The sequence below is a fragment of the Geospiza fortis genome, unplaced genomic scaffold (assembly GCF_000277835.1).
Source record: "Geospiza fortis unplaced genomic scaffold, GeoFor_1.0 scaffold75, whole genome shotgun sequence".
NCBI classification, from domain to species: Eukaryota; Metazoa; Chordata; class Aves; order Passeriformes; family Thraupidae; genus Geospiza; species Geospiza fortis.
Genome location: NW_005054360.1, coordinates 1,229,478 through 1,249,238, shown reverse-complemented (window position 1 = coordinate 1,249,238; position 19,761 = coordinate 1,229,478). Strand labels below are relative to the sequence as shown.

At 41.6% G+C, this 19,761-nt stretch overlaps 1 protein-coding gene across 1 annotated transcript in view; it reads right to left on the bottom strand.

The window, feature by feature from the left end:
• Positions 1–589: 589 nt before the first annotated feature.
• Positions 590–19,761, bottom strand: part of APBB1IP (amyloid beta precursor protein binding family B member 1 interacting protein) — a 49,130-nt gene continuing 29,958 nt past the window's right edge. Inside the window, exons 10-13 of the mRNA XM_005423867.2 lie at positions 9,330–9,428; positions 8,225–8,342; positions 4,248–4,354; positions 590–2,279 (exon numbers count right to left, since the gene is read on the bottom strand). Of these exons, the coding sequence (XP_005423924.1) occupies positions 1,743–2,279; positions 4,248–4,354; positions 8,225–8,342; positions 9,330–9,428 (861 nt within the window). The 3' untranslated portion in view covers positions 590–1,742. The remainder of the gene's footprint in view (positions 2,280–4,247; positions 4,355–8,224; positions 8,343–9,329; positions 9,429–19,761) is intronic.

Here is a 19,761-nt window from a genome sequence, read left to right as displayed (position 1 = left end):
AATTGAGGCTTGTATGAGCCTTGCACTGGTCTTGAGGGCATTTCTCAGTTTGGCAGTTTGAAGGTGCTTAGATACCTTTTGAATGTCCCAGTGTGTGAATTCAAGATTTCAGGTGACACTTCTGTTAATGGTGGGCATAGTTCTCTTGGTGGGAGCTTTTTGCTCAGTTCAGCTGAAAGCAAGGGAGCTCAAAAACCAGTAAGAGCTGGATGGACTCTCTCTTTGTCAGCTTAACATGGTGTTTATAGCAAAATCATTTCAGGAAGAAATGCATGTGGTTTCAAACACTGTTTTCAGCTTTAAATAAAATAAAACAAAAGAAAAGAAAAATTATTTAAAGTAGTAATTTCAAAGGGAAAGGTTCTTTATGAAGACATGGTTACAGCTTTCTTATTTCTGCTAAGCTTGTAATGCAGGTATGTAAGTACTGACAAACCAGCCTTAAGCCACAAATAAGACAAGAGGTGACCCAAAACACAGACAGTGGCACTGCCACCAGCTTGTCATTCTCTTGCCTCCACCACCACTTCTGGATCTAGGAATCCATTCTGACAAACACAGCAGGCTCACCCCCTGCTCTGTCAGCTGCTTTCATCCATTTATTTATTTAGACCACACACTTTGCTTTTTATGCTTTTTTATAATTCAAAATACAGAGACATACTGCTGATGGTATCTTAGAAGGTCAGGTGTGCATAAGAAGAGGCAAAGACCAGAATAAATAAAAAGTTTAGAAGGTATAGGCAAAAATTCTTTAAAATATTTGAAGTTCCAATTGCCAGTAAAATGGCTGCTCATTAACTGTGACACTTTGTACAGATATAAAATAGAAGCTATTTTTATTTAAGAGCTAACAATGAATGCTTCCTAAATGAACAAGGGAGAATTAAATGGGGAGAACAAATGAAAAAAATGTGGGAGGAGACATTCCTATCAGGTACAAGATAATTACAAAGTCTTTCTAGGTACAGTTTGAAGACAATGTTAACCAAGAGAAAAAAAATTCCTGCTTACCATAGAAGCATACATGATTTCAAAATAAAACTTTTTTCTTTGTCAAAGGTAACCAGATAAATGACATTTCAAAGCAGCAGCTGTGAATGCTGACAGGTATGACTCAGTTGCATATAGAAACAGGAGTGTATAACATTTGGGGTGACACTGTCAGGAAATGGCCCTGGCCCTAACTTGCATCTCACAATAATCTAGCTGAGGTTTTAATTTTTAAGACAGACTATTTCAAAAAATTTTAAAAGCATCTTTGTATTGGAAGAAAACCCCCACAGCTGGAACTCTTCTGATAAAGAACTTTTAAGGGCATTTCTGTGAAAAGGGATCTTCCTTCCCACTTCTCAAAATTCGCATGAGGACATTGTATTTTTCCTTTAACTCCAATTCTACTAAAAAGGCAGCCAGAGTAGATGAATTTCAGTTTCTGAAATGTCTGGCTCCAGAGTGCTGCTCCACCATCCCTGGCTGTTCTTGTGGAGAGAAGCAAGACTCTCCAGCTAATTCTTACCTTGGCCTGGTGCTGGAATGGGAGTTAACAGCAGGGGATGGTGAGGTGCAGGGGGAAAGGACAAAGGTTACAGGGACAAAGGGGGGACAAAGGGTAGCCCATCTTCTTGAGACCAAAAGGAACTCTGCAGGAGAATTCCTCCTGGAGAATGCGGATCCAGGCATGACCTTCTGTGGTGCCTCACAAAATCAGCTATGTCTTAAAGTCTACCCACTCCCAGAGTTCAGGAGCTGTTACCCCTTTTCTTCTCAAGAGCTTTCATTAAGTCAGACATGAAATCTGCTTGCTTGCCTCCCCCTGTAATCAGAGGTGGCCCTGCTGACTGTGGCTCTCCACCTTGTCCTGTGTTTTCCAGCCTTTTGGGAGGAAGTGGTACAGGTTTCTTCACTGGAAGTGGTGGTGGCTTACTGGAGACAGATGGAGGTGGAGGGGGTAATGGCACATCTCCATTACTGCTGCTGGACACTGGTGGTGGTGGAGGCACAAAATCAGGAGGTGGTTCACAGAAATCAGATGATGGTGGTGGAGGAGGAAAATCAATCTTCAGTGTAGGTGGTGGTGCTGGAAAGCTCTCTGGATCTGTTAGGAAAATGCCACTGTCTCGTATCACTTTGGAGGGTAGAACTGGTGAAGCAGAAATAGCAGATGAACGCCTTTCAGGTGGAGGAGGAGGCTGCAGTGAGGTCCTCTTACTCTGGACTTTCTGTGGCCTCAGCAATGGTTGTGTCAGGCCAGGTGCACTGGCATTATTTGTTTCAGCCTTTAATAAGCAGGAAAACAAAAGGACAGACACAGTAAGTAAACATGTAAACTAATGCCACTGCCTAAGAACATAAAAAGATGTGAAAATACATGAGTGTAGTAGACAGGGAAATTAGGTGGAGTACATTTTGCCTGAAACATGAAGAGTATTTTGTTTTCTTTCTGAAGCTGGCCATAGAGGTTTTGACAGTGGAACCCTCCCTGTTGACAGTATTCACAGTGCTTCTTTGAATGCTGTCCACAGAAGATGAGTGCTTTTAAAATTTCAAGTAATTGCAGCTAGTAAGACTAACATCAAGGAAGTATCTTTGGGATTCATTGTCCTTGAGCCTGGAAGAAATGATCTTTGAATATTGACCACCTCTCCTGGAGCCCCCTGCCCTTCAGGGCCTTCTCCCATGGGACTCTTCCAAGAAGATCCCTAAAGATGCTAAAGTTAGCTCTCCTGGAGTCCTGGAGTTTGAAATCTGTCTCTCTGTCCTGCTACCTCTTCCTTCAATACTGAACTCCACAGTCTCGTGGTCCCTGCAGCCAAGGCTGCCCCAAGTGCTGCATGTCCAGCAAGGCCTTCCCTGTTTGTTAGTCTGAGGTCAGGCAACCCAGCATTCCTTGTGGGATTCTTCACTACCTGGGCCAGGAAGTTGTCATCAATGCTTTCTAGGAACCTCCTGCACTGCTTGTGCTTTGCTGTTTTGCTTCTCCAGAAGATGTCAGGGCAGTTAAAGCCCCCCAAGAACCAGGGCCTGTGACTGTGGGGCTGCTTCCAGCTGCCTGCAGAAGGCCTCATCCCCTCCCTCCTTCTGATCGGGCGGCCTGTGGTGAGCACCCACAATGTGTCACCGTTCCTAGCCTGCCCTTTTATCCTCACCAGGGCAGAGCTTGGCACACTCCAAGTGTTGCTTCACATCGAGTGCAACTCCACCACTGCACGTTCCTGGTCTGTCTCTCCTAAACAGCCTGTGGCCCTTCATGACAACACTGCAGTCACGGGAGCTATCCCACCATGCCCATAATTGCAATGGGATCGAAGCGCAATGGCTGCACACAGATCTCTAGTTCCTCCTGTTTGCTGCTTCTAGAGAAAAGTGCTCTGCACCCCTGCAGCAGCATTAATTTTAGCATGAGCTAATTATAACATGTATGCCTCCTCTTCCTCACTCCTTCCCTAAAAACATGGAAGTAAATGAGACACAGGAGGAGGGAACCAGAGGCTGAGTTCTCAGAATGTGATCTGGTCCAGAGGAAGTAAGGTTCAGAACAGAGAAACAGGAGGAACTCAAAGACAGAAACAAGAAGTGTAGAACATGTGATGCTGGTGACAGGAAAATCCTAGGAATTTAATTTCATTTGTCCTGTGCACTTCATGATGAAGAGATTGAATGATGAACTGCAAATAAATGCACTTTTTTTTCTGTATGATGTTCTTGAGGTTCTTACTGTACACTTTTTATAGCTAGATTTGGTGCAAATACATGAAATTTGGAGCTTAACAAGAAATGCATTTAGAGCCTAAGGAAAACATGTAAGATTTTCCCTTAGTTCTTCACAGTTTCTCCTTTCTTAAACACTCATGTTCAGCTGTGTAGTGTTCCCTACTGAAAACACTACTGAATGTCTTGTGTTTCTAAGGCAAGACCTTTTTTTTTTTTGGCAAAGACAGAACATGGCACTAAGGTTCTGGCAGCACACTTTGAGACTATCCCAGCAGGCACATTCCTGTTCCTGCTACATGAACTCATGGCTGCTTGTTCTGAAGAACAGAAGCAGTGGATGGCTGTGCCTTCACCTCCCATCAGAGGCTCCTGGTTCTGCACAGCACACACACTGTTTGCAGTACGTGGAGCAGCCACCTTTCCCAGGAGCCAAATCCTTCTCATTGGCACTTTGAGGGGGAAGACAGTAGGTGAAGGAAAACAAACTTGGGAAACTCGTTCACAGGTGACATTTAGCTGTAGTAACTGCTCACTTGTGCCTCAGATGTATCCACTTTCTTCTGAATGTCTGGAAATTCTGCACTGGAACTGGAACTGCAATGATCACTTTGGGGAATCTGTCCATTTGACTGAACAGTACCTGTGAGAAGGAGAGGAGCCAGAGGGAAGAGAGTGTTATGTTTTTGTGATATTAACCAGATCAGGGAATACCCAACTATAACAATTTCTTTACAACTTCCACAAGGAAACACTTGTTACAGAGTCTGTATACATAACTCAGTAAAATCTGTTTTCTACTTCAAGCTCATTTTGTGACTTTTCTTATTCAGTTTTTTACTTAAGGAAAATAAAGTACCTTACATTAAAATCCATAAGCACCTTACATTAAAATACCTGTGTTTCATAACAGCATTTTGAAGTTTGCAGTGTGCTGTTTTATTACTATATTCCCAGTTTTTATTGCCTTTTTTTTGTTTGTTTAATTTAGGCTAAAAACGGAAAGCACCATAGTTTCATATCAGTCAGCATTGGAGTGGAAGGTCTGAAATCCTACCGAGGGGCTGATCCACTTTCTTTAGTAAACAAGATAAAACATGTTCCCAGCTCTGAAATATCTGCCCCATTTGGAATCACAAAGATCTGTGAACTTCACTGTGTTTTCAGATTAGTGCAGATCTGGAAGCTGGCTGAGTTAAAGCTCTGCAAAACATCTGCCCACCATTTCTGCTTGTGCAAGGGATATGCATAAATAACCCAGTACTGTCAAATGGAGTAAGTGAATGTGAGACCAAAGAACAACTTTACAAGTTTAATTATAAAAAATCCCCTGCCCCTGTGTAGTTTGATGAGGACTAAATACTCTCCAGTGTAGTGTAGCCTTTTTGAAAGCTGTATGTGTCAAAGTAGTAGACAGAGTTTGGTGCCCAGAGACCTGCATTGGCAAACCTTAATGACTGCCTTAGCTCTATTATAATTTACAGCTCTGAGATCCAGGAAAGTTCCACTCCTGTATTTCTCAGATGTTAGGGAACCCTTAGCTGTCCACAGGGTAGACTAAGCACAACAATGGCTTTAATCTTAACACATACTTTACTGATCAGCAAAGAGGTTCCAGGAATATGATAAGAAGTAGAATAAAGTATTTTTACTGCCGTACCTGCAAATCCCATGACTGGCAGAGAAATAAGAAAAACTCTGCAGTGTGCCAAATTTACTAAGGCTATTTAAGCTTCAAGGGATGACAGAAGGTGGTTTAACATCCTTAGGTTTTATAGTTGTGCTTGCATGTTGTTCAGCATATTTAATCCAAAGTACCATTTGGATCATTCAAACTACAGTCTTGTGTTGAAGGACTAACATGGAAGTCAACAAAGAGATGAAACCAATCTTGTGGCTCTCCTTCCTCAGTGGAAGGAGATGTAAATCCCTGGGTTCTGTGGCCCAGAGGGGTTATGCTCCCTAAAGTAGAGCAAGTTACTGTCTCACCTCCCTTTGTCTGCTGTTCATAGCAGAGCAGGAGTTTGATTTTCATACGGCTCAAAGATGTTGCTGCCCTCAGTCATACTGAGATTTAACTAAATGAAGGAGAGCAGAGAGAGATCCACTTTATCTAGTGCAGGTATGGTGTTCTACTTGGCAAAAATTACCTAACAGAAGGCTGGAACATGGTAATCTGTTTCCTCTTCTGTTAATGGATTTCATAAACTATGCAAGACTTGAAAGCAACACTTGATACATCATCTCTTGCCAGCCAGCAAATGGACTCCCAGACAATACAGTATGTGAGCTCATGCATTCTATTATCAAGATTTATTTTTAATTTAAATGTTATAGTATTTTTATAAGTTAATTTCTTCAGAATTTTATAGTGAATTAGTATTTTAATGAAAAAAAAGGTAGTCAAAATAATGCAAAATACAGATACCCAAAATCAAAATATTTATCCTTGTAGTGATAAGGAGCATCTGCATAAACGACATCTTCCATCTTTCAAACATCATGATATTGTGATGCAATATCATGCAGGACCACTACATACACTGATTTTTTTTAGTGTTCAAAGGCACACAGGCACAAAGGCAGAGATGGAAACAAAATATTTTGACTGAGGTGCATCTGGGACACTTCAGAGCCACAGACAACACAGGTTGGGGTACATGTGAACATACCAATACTGGTTACAGCACTGTGTCCAGGGAATAATGGCTACATGGTAAGTGAGAACCAAAGTTTCACCTGCCTTCCTTGGCTGCCACTGAAGTTGACAGAGTATAGTTCACAGAGTTCTGTAGTTTTCTATAGCCCAGTTCACACAGGACTGTAATTTTCTATAGCAGATTTTAGCCTATACTGAAGTCAGCTCATACAAATGGCTATGGAGCCATCTGAAAACAGAAGTGAACATCCTTTGTACCTTTTCCCAAACACAAACTAACAGCTGCTCACAGTTAGGCAGTTCTAGTAGCATAGTCAGGCCCCAGGCTTTATATAGGGCAGCTATGACAAGTGTAAGATACCCAGAATCACAGTGATTTGCCTCAATTACAACACTAATGATCCTTCAGAGTTAATTCCATTGAGACAGTATACATGACTAAAACCTTTCCAGGCTACTTAACCATTTAATGCAATCCATTAGTTAAAATTAGCAGATATTCTGTTGAACACATGCAGTGTTCCTGGATTCTAGTCAGAAGCTGAAGTCACAGAGATGTATATACAGCCTTTATAGGGCCTCAGTCCTGCCCTGCCCATATCCAGGACAGATGGCAGCACCAGCATGGAGCCCCCCTGGCCAGCCCCCTGTCAGCACCTGAATACCAATGTTCTACGACTGTCAAACCCACTCTCACTCAAGTAAACTTCCTCCTGTCAAGGGTTGACCCTGGTCAGATGGCAGGCACCCACAAAAGCTGCTCACTCACTCTTCTCTGCAGTTGGACAGAGGAGAGAAATTTAACAAACAATTTGTGGAGTCAGATAAGAAGTGGGAGAGATCACTTACCAAATACCATCGAGGTCAAAACAGGCACGACTTAGAGATACAGAGTGAATTTATTGCTAACAAAATCAGAGCAGGATAATGAGTAGTAAAACAAGCCCTTAAAAACACCTTCCCCCATCAGAAACCTCCCTGATCTCAAAACAGTCTGTTACTGGGTCTCTCCACACCAGATGTGTATTTATTAACACAATTTGACTCCAAGGAATAGTAGGAAGACCACCTTCGATCTCCCATGTACTCAAAAAAGATTAACTGAACTGAAGCCCTGGAAAGGTATTTGAACTGTCTACATGAGAAGTCAGAGTATTAACTTCCAACAGGAATTTCAACTTTACCTCCCTTATGGCAGTAAGTACTTGGCCAGCATGCCCATCCTAATAAAGCATATCTTAAGCATGTAACTAAAAATAGTCATGCAAGTTACAGCTACCATTATGCACTGTTATACTGGTCTCAGCAGTATTATGGAGCTACTGGAAAAGTAAGGTTAGAAAATAATGCAGTCCTTTCTTACTCGTGTCCTAACACCCACATTGTTACCATGCAAATGAGTGAAAGGCTTGGACAGAGAGTGACTCACCCTTTCTATAATGATTTCTCATATTTTCTAATCTTTCCATAATGATCAATCTCAGAATATCCCATTCACCCCTTTTACTAATTGGAAGAAAAACTCCAATACAGCCAGTGTAGAAATGGGCAAACAGAAAGTTTCAAGACATGGACCATCAGTCTGCAAAATGTCGATGGAGGATAAAGGACTCAGATGCCAACAGAAAAATGCCTTATTAAGTTGTGCAGATTTAAACTGATCTTCAGTGAACTGTCTTTGTATTCTCCAAATTCTAACTGTAAAGTGAGAGCTTTGCTGCTACACTGGCCTGTCTATAAAAAGATATCTTGCTGAATCCATGGGATAGTTTTCGGGACAAAGACTCTATGCAACAGTGATGATAATAGAAAGGGGCAATAAATGTGACTTAACTACCATGGCAGTGTCAGTACCTGCTGATGAGGATCCTGCAGGGGCAGCTGGCTCCACCACTTTTTGATTTGCCCACCAAGAGGACAAGCCAGCTTTCTTCACTGCACATTTGTAATTGTCATAGAGCGTCTTGCCATACTGCAAAAGAATCAAAACAATAACATGAGTTTGACATTGGCTTGACATAGGCCAAGCATTCATTTTGCCCTTGGACAACTTTTCTGACCTTGTTTCTTCCTACCTAGTTTTGTTAGAAGGTGTGTTTTTCTAATTTTTCTAAAAGTAGTGTGCCTTTTGTGTGTAGGGCCAGGTGGAAAGCACAAAAAACCAAGAATCCCATGACCAGACACAGTCCTGCTGATGGCATTCTTACATTTCATGTTTGTTTCAGTATCTGTAAACTTATTGAAACCTGGCTTTAAAATCAACTGTTCTCATTACATTTTCATTTCAAGTATTCATTACATTTCAAGTATTACATTTTCAAACTGGAGACTTGAGACACTGAATCCCAGGCTCTAGAGCAAACAGCTCTGCCAGTGTAAGACAGAACATAATTTTATGTTCACATCACACTTTTGTTACATGCCACCCTGCAGCAGAACTGTCAGGAAAAAGTCCAAACTAACAGAAAAGAGGAGTAGGTCTATGTGGGAAAATACAGCAAATACCAAGGCTATGTATAAATCCATCCACCTTAATGTTTAGTACAAAGAAAAATGGGCTGTCAATTAGGATCTTTTTAAACAGAGTGAGGTAGACAATTTGGGTAGGACTGTCTGAAAAATGTCACAACTGAACTGGCCAGAGCTTGCACACTTTAGCTACAGCATATTATTATTGAGCCAGATAACTGTGCAGTCAGTTTTATGAGTACATGAGTTTTATAGCTACTGAACTCACTCACTCCTGTGTTAATAAGAAAAACATACTGATAGCTAAGGCACAGGGACATTCAGCAAATCCATCCTCGTCATGCACTTCTGATCTTTGTTTCTGTGGTAAAACGAGAATGAATGTCCATTCCTGTCACAGCATTTCCAGTTGAGGTGATGACAGTCAGCAACCTCAGGAAGACCTGCTTTTACTGAAAATATATGAAAGTAAATTTGCTTTTAATCTCACCTTGGCAATTCTTATTCCTGTTACCCACTGATGCAGGGTTGCTTTATCATCACAGCACAAGTACTTGATATATTGTGACTCCTTTTGAATCTGGGGATGCTGAAAGATATTAATTTATAAAATAAGACAAACACAGAAATTAAATCACTATATGAAAGTCTGAAGGAACCACACAATGACCCCATGAAAACACATAATGAAGGTGATTTGAAAAAAAAAAGGCAGCAAAAACAGAGTATAAGAAATGTAAAAAATATGGTGATTATGAATAATACATGAGTTGCCCCTGGCAGCTTTTGCTTGAAATTATTTAAATGCATTGTAATGTGAATTCAAGGGTTTCAGAAATGTAACAGTGATCTAGAGTTCAATGAAATCTACAATTGTTCTGGTTCAAGGTCTAACATTCAATGTACAAACACTAGAAGGAAGTCTGTTTCTCATTTTGTGGTTTGCCATACATGAGGCACTTAGACTGAACATTGAACATAATTAGTTTTCAAAGACTATGTTAAATTTGTTTAAGTATAAACTTGCAGCTCAAGCATATTTTTCCTTCTAACTGACTGCTTTTCTTTGGGCTCAATTCAAGCTCTCTTCTTATATATTTTTATTCTGCTTTACTCTTGCTGTTTTTGCAAAAATTATATATAAAACTGTTATATGTTCTGGATAGAGGATCATTCAAAATCCAGCACCATCAAAAGTATTCTTTTTCATTTGTTTGTACCAGAAACCTCTACAATTTTAAAGCTTCTTTTTAATTTTGGACAAAATTTAGGATCTCTTTCCTTTACTGATCAAGGTAGTATGGATTGGATATGTGTTGACATATCTTTGCAACTCAAAGACCATCAAAATGCCAGACTTTCTACTTGCCTAGGACTGAACACTCTCTCTAAGACTCTGAAGGAATTTGGTTTCCCTGCTAAAGCAGAAAAGGATGTAAGTCTTTAGTTACTTGGATGGAATAACATACTGCCATCTCCTGATATGCAAAGGAAATAATGAACCCAAAGGAAAACCGCTTCATTATCCCTTATTTATGTGTTCATTTCTATCTATATTCTTGAAAAATTCAAGTGCAGTTAGTGAAATATTGTGAATGCATAAGGAGTAGCTAAATATGCTCAAGGATTCACTCTCTTTTCAACCTGTGCAGTTAAAAATTCAAAGCACATCTCCACCTAGCAAGGACACTGGGTTTAGAGGTGTCATTAAGCCCCCAAAGCACAGCAATGCTGCACATGGGGAACTCAGTAAGGTCCCTCCCAGCACAGAGCACTGCCAGCCTCTGGCTCATGCAGGTGCCACCTCCTCACAAATATCTGCTGGTGGCTGGGGCGTCCTGCTGCAGAGGCCAAACCTGCCCACAGCTGGGTGACCCAAAAGCAGAGCCAAACACAGCAGACTTGCTCCTCAGCCACGTGTCCCTTGCTCCCTGCTCAGCACTGCAGACACCAGGCTTCCCTTGCTTGTGCTGACCCAGCTGCTCAGGAGGCCACATTCTGATTTAAATAAAACCCAAAACCCCCCAAACTGGAACTGGTCTGGGTTAAATATAACCCATTTCATCATGCTGTAGCTTTGGTTTATTTGTTTTTAAGCCCAGCAGCCCACAGCATGACCTCACATAGAGCAAGGGAATAAGGAACATTGTGGCTTGGGGAGAGAAGGAGTAGCAAGGGATGGATGAGAGGATAGGACTGCACAAGCCACTATTGCTGCCAAAGCCCCGTATCATCAAATTATGGAGTGAGAGGGAACATATCATGGAGATAACTGTAAGGAAGAGAAAAAACAAAGGGATATTACCCTTATTACTACTTGTAACCATGTTACAAGTCCCTGCATGTTTGCACTCACCTGCTCACACAGGTCCCAGTCTGCAAACACAGAGCTGGCCATGTCCCCAGGACAATGAATATGCTGAGTTTACTTCCACCCCTGGAAGTGCCCGTGGCTGCCTTATTCCATCACCTTGCTCTGGGGCACTCCCATCTTGAGAGCAAGGGACAGCTCCCACTGCAAGCCCAGAGGTGCCAGCTCACTGTCACCACGTGCCTTAACTGCAGAGCAGGGGCTGTGGCCACCTTGTGGACCCTCACCCACCTGGTACACTCACACATCACCCCTTCACACAGCTCAGGGTACAGGGCTGTTTCTTGTTTTTATACACCTCTGCCATGTATCAAACAGGCCCCTGGACAAAGAGCCTGCTCCAGCTCCCAGCATCTGCCTGTCCTTGTCTCCCACAGCCTCAGAGAGCCTGAATGCTGCTCAGAGTAGGCTCTGCTAGCACAAGACATGGCTGGGACACAATGCCCAAAAATCCTTGTTTCCTTTCACTATTTCTCTATTAGGTGACCAAACACAGTGAAAATCAGAGAATTCAGCCTGAACGGTACCTTTGAAAGGGAACTGTAAGCAGGCACTTTTTGTGTGACAGAGTACATCCCATATACCTGGGTTATGTTATCACCAATGGAGACAGAAGAATCAGGAGGTGCAAACAAAGACACTGCAACCCTCAGTAAAGTCAGTTCTTCAGGCACTTTCAAACAGCAACTAACATTTTTTGCTTCAGTGTGTAAGGTCCTACTGAACCCAGCAGATGGCACCCGAACCTTTAAAAAACCAGAAAAGGGAGCTTTTCCTTCCCCTTCTTTTTCATGGCAAGAAATCCATTGCATCTACGTATTCTCCCCCATTTTTAAACACCACACCTACCAGAGTGTGTTTTTATTACAAGCAAAAATAGAAGACTACCATAATTTAACAAATGGCTCATGCAAACATCTGGAAGAATGTCCCCACTGCGTAACAAGGCAGAGGAGGTCAAGGCCTAGAGCAAGCCAGGTAATGGTGCTGCACATACACACAGCCCTGTCACTGGGATCTGCTTCTGGGGTGCTCAAGAGAGGCTGCTGCAGCCCTCTCCTCTGGGGCACCCTGTGGAAATACCAGTTCCACAAGAACACCCGTACTGTGTCAGACCAAAGGTCCCTGAACCCAGCACCTGGACTCCGAGAGTGGCCAGAAATGGGGCAAGAGGAAGTACAAGATAAGCATATATGATACTTCCTTCTCTGTAGCTGTCTGTCTACAATGATTTTTGGTGGTTTTCTGAGACTCATGGGGTTTCTCCACAAATAGGCTCTCTTCTTCAGTTTTTATTGAGCATAAAAACAGTTCTGACATTCACAACACCTTTTAGCAACAACTTACTCAAGTCTGTCACACACTCTATGAAGCACTACCTCCTTCTCTGAACCTGACTGCCACTAGCTCTGTGTAACATTCTTGTTTTGGAAGAGACACTGAATGCCTGACCCCTAGCCAGACCTTTCCATGCCACTCCTGAGCCTAGAGATCCTCATCATACTCATGTCAAGCTGTCTCTCCTTTCTAGTCCACAGGCTTCTAGTCTCCTCAGTCATTCTTCAAGTCAAAGTAATTCCTTACCTTTGCTTATCCTTGTTGCTCCTGATTGATACTTTTACAAGTTTATTATATATTTTCTTTGACATGAAAGGACCAGAACTGCACAGGTGAACAGAAACCATGAACTTGTGCCATGGTAAGGCAACATTTGCTGTTTTATCATCTATGTCTTTCCTAATAATTCCTAATGCTTGATTTATATATCTGACAACTACTGAGCACTGAACCTCAGCCTCAAAATGGCCTTCCAGAATTGCTCAGTCTGCCCTTTCCTTGATGATCTGAATAATATAATATCATCAGCAAATTTCCTCAACTCACTCCTCACCCTGCCTATGAATATTTTCAGACTGTGGGGGGTCTCACAATCCTGAGAAATTGAGGGGGAATAGTCAGTGAACAAGGTGACAGTGTCCCTTGCCAGATAACATGTGAGTTACTCACTGGCTACCCTTTACCCTGTCATTTGCTGGCTATTGTCTCCACCAGGCAATCTGTCTTAACTACTGATATTCACCAGTGGGACCTATTCCAAATTGCCCCAATCAGTTCCTTGATTAAATTACTCCAATCAGCAACCGAGATTAAGTGCACAGTCACAAATATGCGCTGTCAATTAGGGACCAAACGAGCAGGCTCCTGAACCCCCAGCTCTGAGAAGGAAGGTCAGACACCTCAGAGCCATGCAGGCACCCTGTATAATCTCTTTGTTACAGCTGAGAACTGTAATGTATCTCATTTTCCAAGAAGCAGCAGCAGCAGTACTGGCTCTTTTTACATGTAACTTTATGAATAAAGCTTAACTCATTACTGGATCCACAGCCCACTGAGGTCAACTGGAAACATCCCTCTCACCTCACAAGAGCTTTGAATCAGGCCTAAGGAGGACTGTTCCAGGCTGCCAGTACAGAGGCTGCCTACAGCAGCTGTCTGCAAGGCCAGACCACAGGAACAAACACCAGAAGCACCAAGCTTAGCCCTGAGAATTTCTACCCATACAAGATTTTAGTAACTGGCTCAGATGGAGACATTTGGCTTCTTGTGGTTTTTAGATGCATGAAGCATGCCACTTTAGGTAGGAATGTAAAATGTTTCAGCCAAGAATTGTCACAGCCCACCCACCCCACTGTTTGCTCACTTGGAGGAACTGTATCATAGTGGAATTGCTTTGACAGTACAATGGCAGATGCCTCGACTCTCAATGCTGACCTTTACAAGCTCAATTTTCCACTTAAAACTTCACACAAAATCTACTACATAGTGCATTCAGACTCAGAATAAGCAATTTGAAGAAGAACCTAGGCAACTGGAAGTGCCTGGAAATGCTGACTTGGTATGAAGATCCCTAAATGATTCTATGATTCTGTGTGAACCAATTTCCTCCTCTCACAGCTCCTGTGTCTCAGGAGAGTGTTTAGTCCAGCACACAGACATAAGCAGCCACAGTCACTATGCAAGTCTGGTTTTACTAAACTAGATTCAGAGTCTCTGTAATAACTTGTCTGTGAGACCACAGAGGTCAACAACATCAATAACAGCCAAGTGAGAGATCCTGCACTTTAAGGGAGAACACCACTAACCTCAGTATGCCACACCTCATACATAGAGAACTTATTTTGCTATAGGGTGCAAATGATCTTGAAAAGATCATTAAAATCATCTGACAGCAAAGTGAAAACATCTTCTCTGGAAAGGTTTAGCACCTTTGCCTCTGAAATATGCAGCACCAAAATTAATTATGAAAGACAAGTGCTTAAACAGTAACAACTCTAGAAGTCATAGTTGAAAAGAAAAGTGGAAATATGCAAGTAGAAAGGCTCTCCAGAATTTTTCTCAAATTAAAAAATTGAATAGTGCTTTGAAATAATATGGACTATAGTGAACTTTCATCTATCAATGTAAAAACTCTTAATAATGATGAATTAGTCACATAATTGAGCCTGATTCTGCAGGTACTAAGATCTGAGCATCTCAAACATCAGGCTACAAAAGGATATGCCATGTTTCACCCAGAAAAGCACTGAAGAGGCTTGGAACAGAACCTTGTATTCTCCCCTGTCCCACTGTCTCCTCTGTAAGTATCAACTGTCTGGAGATAAAAAAAAGCTGAAGCACTTGAATATAAAGAGTTTGTTTTCTGGAGAGGTTTAAAAAAATATTTGTCCAGAGATAGCATTTTCAGATATAAAGTAAACTCTTTGCCTAAGGAAAAAAAGATAAAACACATTGAAAACCTGAAAAAATGGGAACTGAATGATGTGGTTTCTGTGGTGTCTCCCAAAACAAATGATTGAAGGCCATGTGTGCATGAAATTGGAGATTATCCCAATAAAATGTTCTTTTGAGTTGCCTTCTTCCAACACTGAAGATGAAAAGTAAACTGAAGTTATTCAGGCATCTCATTGCATTCCTTGCCCCAAAATATATGGATCATTGCTCAGTCTCTGAGGCAGAAACAATAGCCAGAAGCATAAAGAGTGACTAACTTTGGATCACAAGCTTTGGCTTTTGGCCGAATTTCACAAAATGCTCAATGCTTTTGGATACCTTAACTACTACCAATGAACTTGCTGTGTTGAACTAGCTTCCCTGAAAAGCTAAGACTCTTCTGGCTCCCACGGCTGGAAGTAGAATTAATAGTCATTACCTTTCAAAAGTCACATTGAAATGGTTCAGATTTGCAATCTACTATTCATCATGGTCAAATTCAAATGCTATGCACCCCTTGCATGAAGATGATCATACTTAGCTGATCTCCTGAAGATGTGTGAACTCTATGTATAAAAGAGTAATTGACCTATTATTGAGGAAATTATTATTTTGACCTATATTTCTCTAATGACCCGAGGCAAAATTTTCAGGTCATTAAAAAATATATATAATAGCCATTGTGACCACAGAATCTGCTTTATGCAGGAAATCATATTTTCCAAAGCTACCATATTCAATTTCTCCCTGTCCATTCTCTGCCCTTATTCTCCCTGCTGTTTATACATTAATCTAGCAAAACTGTGCATGTACATGACTGTAATCCCACATACCTGAAAGTGTTCTGCAATAAAAAGTATTTCTACTTCTGCTTTCTCTGTTAATCTAGCAATGAATTTACTCTGAAACACCTATCTGAAGCACTCATACTAAAACAATTTCCACATCTTTCACATAAAAAAAAATCTCCCACTTTCTATCTTTGTTTCCTGCCCTAGCCATTTGTTCTACATAGTTGTTATTCCTAGTGTTTTCTATCTCAAATACTCTAATTCTGACCTTCTACCTTTTTAACTGTCTTTGTGTTGAATGCATTATGTACATGACTCAGCCTGCATGGAGCACACAGGGTGTGAGGAAGGAGGGAATCAGGAAAGAAGCAGCTAAATACCAAATCACTTGCTAAAATGATGCTGCTATTGCAAACAAGCTGTTCTTTTTGAAAATTTATTTCCAAAATTCTTTGGACAATTCTATTTTTTTTTTAATAATGGTGTCAAATGATGCCAGGAAAACTTAACTGTTTTGACTGCACAGGGAAACGCACCCAGCTGTAGAAATAGAGGATGATTTCCCTTTGTCTCAGTTTATCCCCAGGAAACCAATTTTTTTCATCCTAGATTAATTCAGCATTATGCACCATTACCTCCAGATTACTCAAGCATAACCAGCACCAATAAACTATAATTAAATCCACTCTTTGTCACAGGCACATCAGACTGACTAAACCAGCAAATTTGCATATAGATTACCTTGCTATTTGTCTGCTTTGAAAGATTTTTCAACATGGTGTGACAAAATCAGCTCCTGGACGAGCAGGCATGTGCATGCACACACAGAGACAATCCACAAAATGAACATTACAGTCACCATTTCTGCTCAGTGCTATAGATACTGTTGCTAGCATGATGGGCAGATCCCTTCCTTGCTGGTGAAATACCTTATTTTTGTGGGCTTTCGGTTTCAGAATATAAAATAAATCATTAAAGGTCTCATTTACTTCCACAGCATTTCCCATATAACAGGAGATGGCAAATGAGAAAATTTGCAGGGAATCTAGATACAAACCCACACATTTGTAAATGCAAAGGTGGCTCTGAGGAACTAAACCATTCCTACTTGCTGTGTGCTGTGTGTGAATATAATTTTGCTGGAAAGCAGAGAGAATTTTGTTCCCTCACCACTGCTCTCTCAGGAGTGGCCAGCACTCTGTGCAGGGGGGCACAGAGAGCTGTGCTGTGATCCTCTCCTGCCTCCTCTGCTGGGAACAGAGTGACAAATCTGAACTTGAGAGATGCAGGTTTGAATGAGGGTCTTTTTTCAAACTTGGCTGACCTTTCCTCTTCTCTGCATATGAAGATCTCTGTTAGGAAAAGACTCACTTTACCTGATGTCAAAGAGAAGAGTGGGATCTTTAAATTTATGAAAGCATCAAACAGGCTGAGTACAAAATAGGAAGAATCTGCATATTTACAAGAGCAGATGTCCAAAAATATTTCTTATACTCAGAGGCTCTGTTTTTAATATTCTGAGAGTTCTTTGTGTTGTTCCTGGATTTTGAAATGTGGGACTTCCTTGGAGGGAGGAAGGTTTGTTTAGCAGTGGAATAGAACAAGTGCACTGAAGAAGTTTAAAGTTCAGCACAGACCAAATAGCCACTGGGAAATAAAGCACAGTTCAAGTTTTTAGTTGCCCCAAAGCCTAAGGACTCCTAAAAACCAACTCCATTGGAGGCTCTGTGCCAGGCTGCAGTCTTGCCCTTAGGACCCAGGCACATCAGTCCTGGTCTGCTGCACACACACAGAGCCAAAGGTGGCCCTGCTCTCCCCTCCAACCAGCCAGCTGTGCTCCTTCTGGTTGGTCACAGCTGGGCTTTCTGCTGCCTGGTATGAGGAAGTAGCTGCTTTGTTCTGTTATTGCAGTTGTGTCCTGAATCATCCTGAAAGGAAACTTCTGAATAAGCTCAGCAAAACGCTCCCTCTTTTGCTAGTAACACTGTGATGTTTCATTGCTTCTGGCACCCCACCCTTTTGCCCATTATCTCCTCAGTGTCTTGATTATTAACAAATAAGCAAAGCACATCCCATTTTTGTGCTGAGATATGGTATATACAGTGGGGTGCTGACATAATGGGAACAAATTACATACAAGGAGCACTCACAACACATCCTGCTTCTCTAGCTGTAAGTGGAATATCCTACAGTATGGATCTGCAGAGAAGAATACTTATATTTGAGCTAGTTTAGGTGCAGCTCCCAGGCGGCAAAAACCACCACAGCTTCAGGCTAAGTATCAAAGCAACCTGCCCATGATGTGCATGATCTTGTTGCTAGACTAATACCAGCACCCAAGCCAGCATCAGCGACATAACCCAGGTATGATCACTGAAGTTGAAATGAAACACCTAGATTATATAAGAAACAGGACAGAGGGAGCAGCTCCTGCTGACTGGATGCATGTTAGCTGGGACAGGCACTATGACCAAAAGCTCACTGTCTCTGCAAGCCCCATACCTGACTGTAGCCAAGGAAAAGAAACTGGAGAAAAAGCCCACATCCCATTTGGAGAGATCAAAGGGAAGCAACAGTCAAAGAAATGTCATGAAAACTTTGAGGCAACACCCATATTATTCAGGGCTGTGCCAGTCAACCTGAAAAATCTCGTTCTGGCTAAAACCAAATCACCAGGACTGTGGTTAACATTAGTTACAGTTACATTCTCTTTACATTCCTGGCAATGCCTGGAACATAGATGTAAAAATAGCAAGAATGCTCTGCTCATTTTTCCTGAGTGCTCTTCCCTCCGTAAAGACACAGCACAAAGATGACCAAAACTGGGGAGGAAAAAGGAAATGTTTTCTCTTTTCTCCCTGCTAATGTGGGACAAGATCTTCAAAGCAGGAACAAATACTACAAATATACATATATTATTTGTTTAGAAGGCTCAACATACGATTGGGGACTGGAGGAAAAGAAAGAACACTTCCTTCAAGTATTAGGCCATATTCAGCTCCAAACCAGCCTACCTTACTGGCCATTTGCTGCCATTTCAATGAACAAATGGCATGTCCCTGTTTTTGAAGATGCCAATAGCTTAACCACTGAGAAATGAATATGGTATTCTTTCAACTCAGTTCTCAAAGCTGGGAAAATACAGTTCTGAATTCAGCAGGGTTTTCCACCTAGCACAAAAGCAAAATACTGCTGAAGCTGTTACACCCTTGCATTTCTCCTGTATTATAAAGTATAAGATCTCTGAGCTGGGCAGGTTCTTTTGTTATGTCTGAAACACAGCAGAGAAAGTAACTTGGCTGATGACTGCTCACTGTTTTGACATAGCAGTTCCTAAGGGGGTCCTCAGAAAGAAATTTTTAAATTCTTAAATTCTTTTAAAAATATAGTGGCATGCTATCAAAAAACTTTCAAAGTTAGCAGAGCTAAAAGGGCTTCCAGACTCTTTTCCCAAAATATTTCCTTTGCTTTACAGCCACCTCAGTGAACAGCTAGCATGGGCTGTGGCTGCTACTCTTTCAATTACCTTCCCCCACTTGTTGTAAGACAGTTAATCTTATCCTGCCCTCTGTGGCCAGGCACACATAGGGGAATGGGAGAGCTGTGAAAACACAGCAGAGCCTTGGCTGTGGAGAAATTTCCAGCTGGCTTGGACTGAGCTGGGCATCCAAATTTCTTCAAAATTACTAGGCTTCCTGTATCATAAAAACAAATGTCTACCCATTAAATGCATTGCCTTTTCCTCACGGCACCTGTCTGTGAGAGTACTGTTATTTCTTCTAGAGGACTTCATTTGCAAAATATGGCAGGATAAGAAAATATCTCAAGAATGATGGTTTGTTTTCCTTTGAAATGCCACGAGAAGTGTCTCCCAGCAAGACAGATTTTCTTCTGGGAGACTTACAGATCAAACCAGACAGGACAAAAATGTGACTAAGTGTGATAAATGGCTCAGTGTTACCGTCCACACACTTCTGTGTCACCAAGGA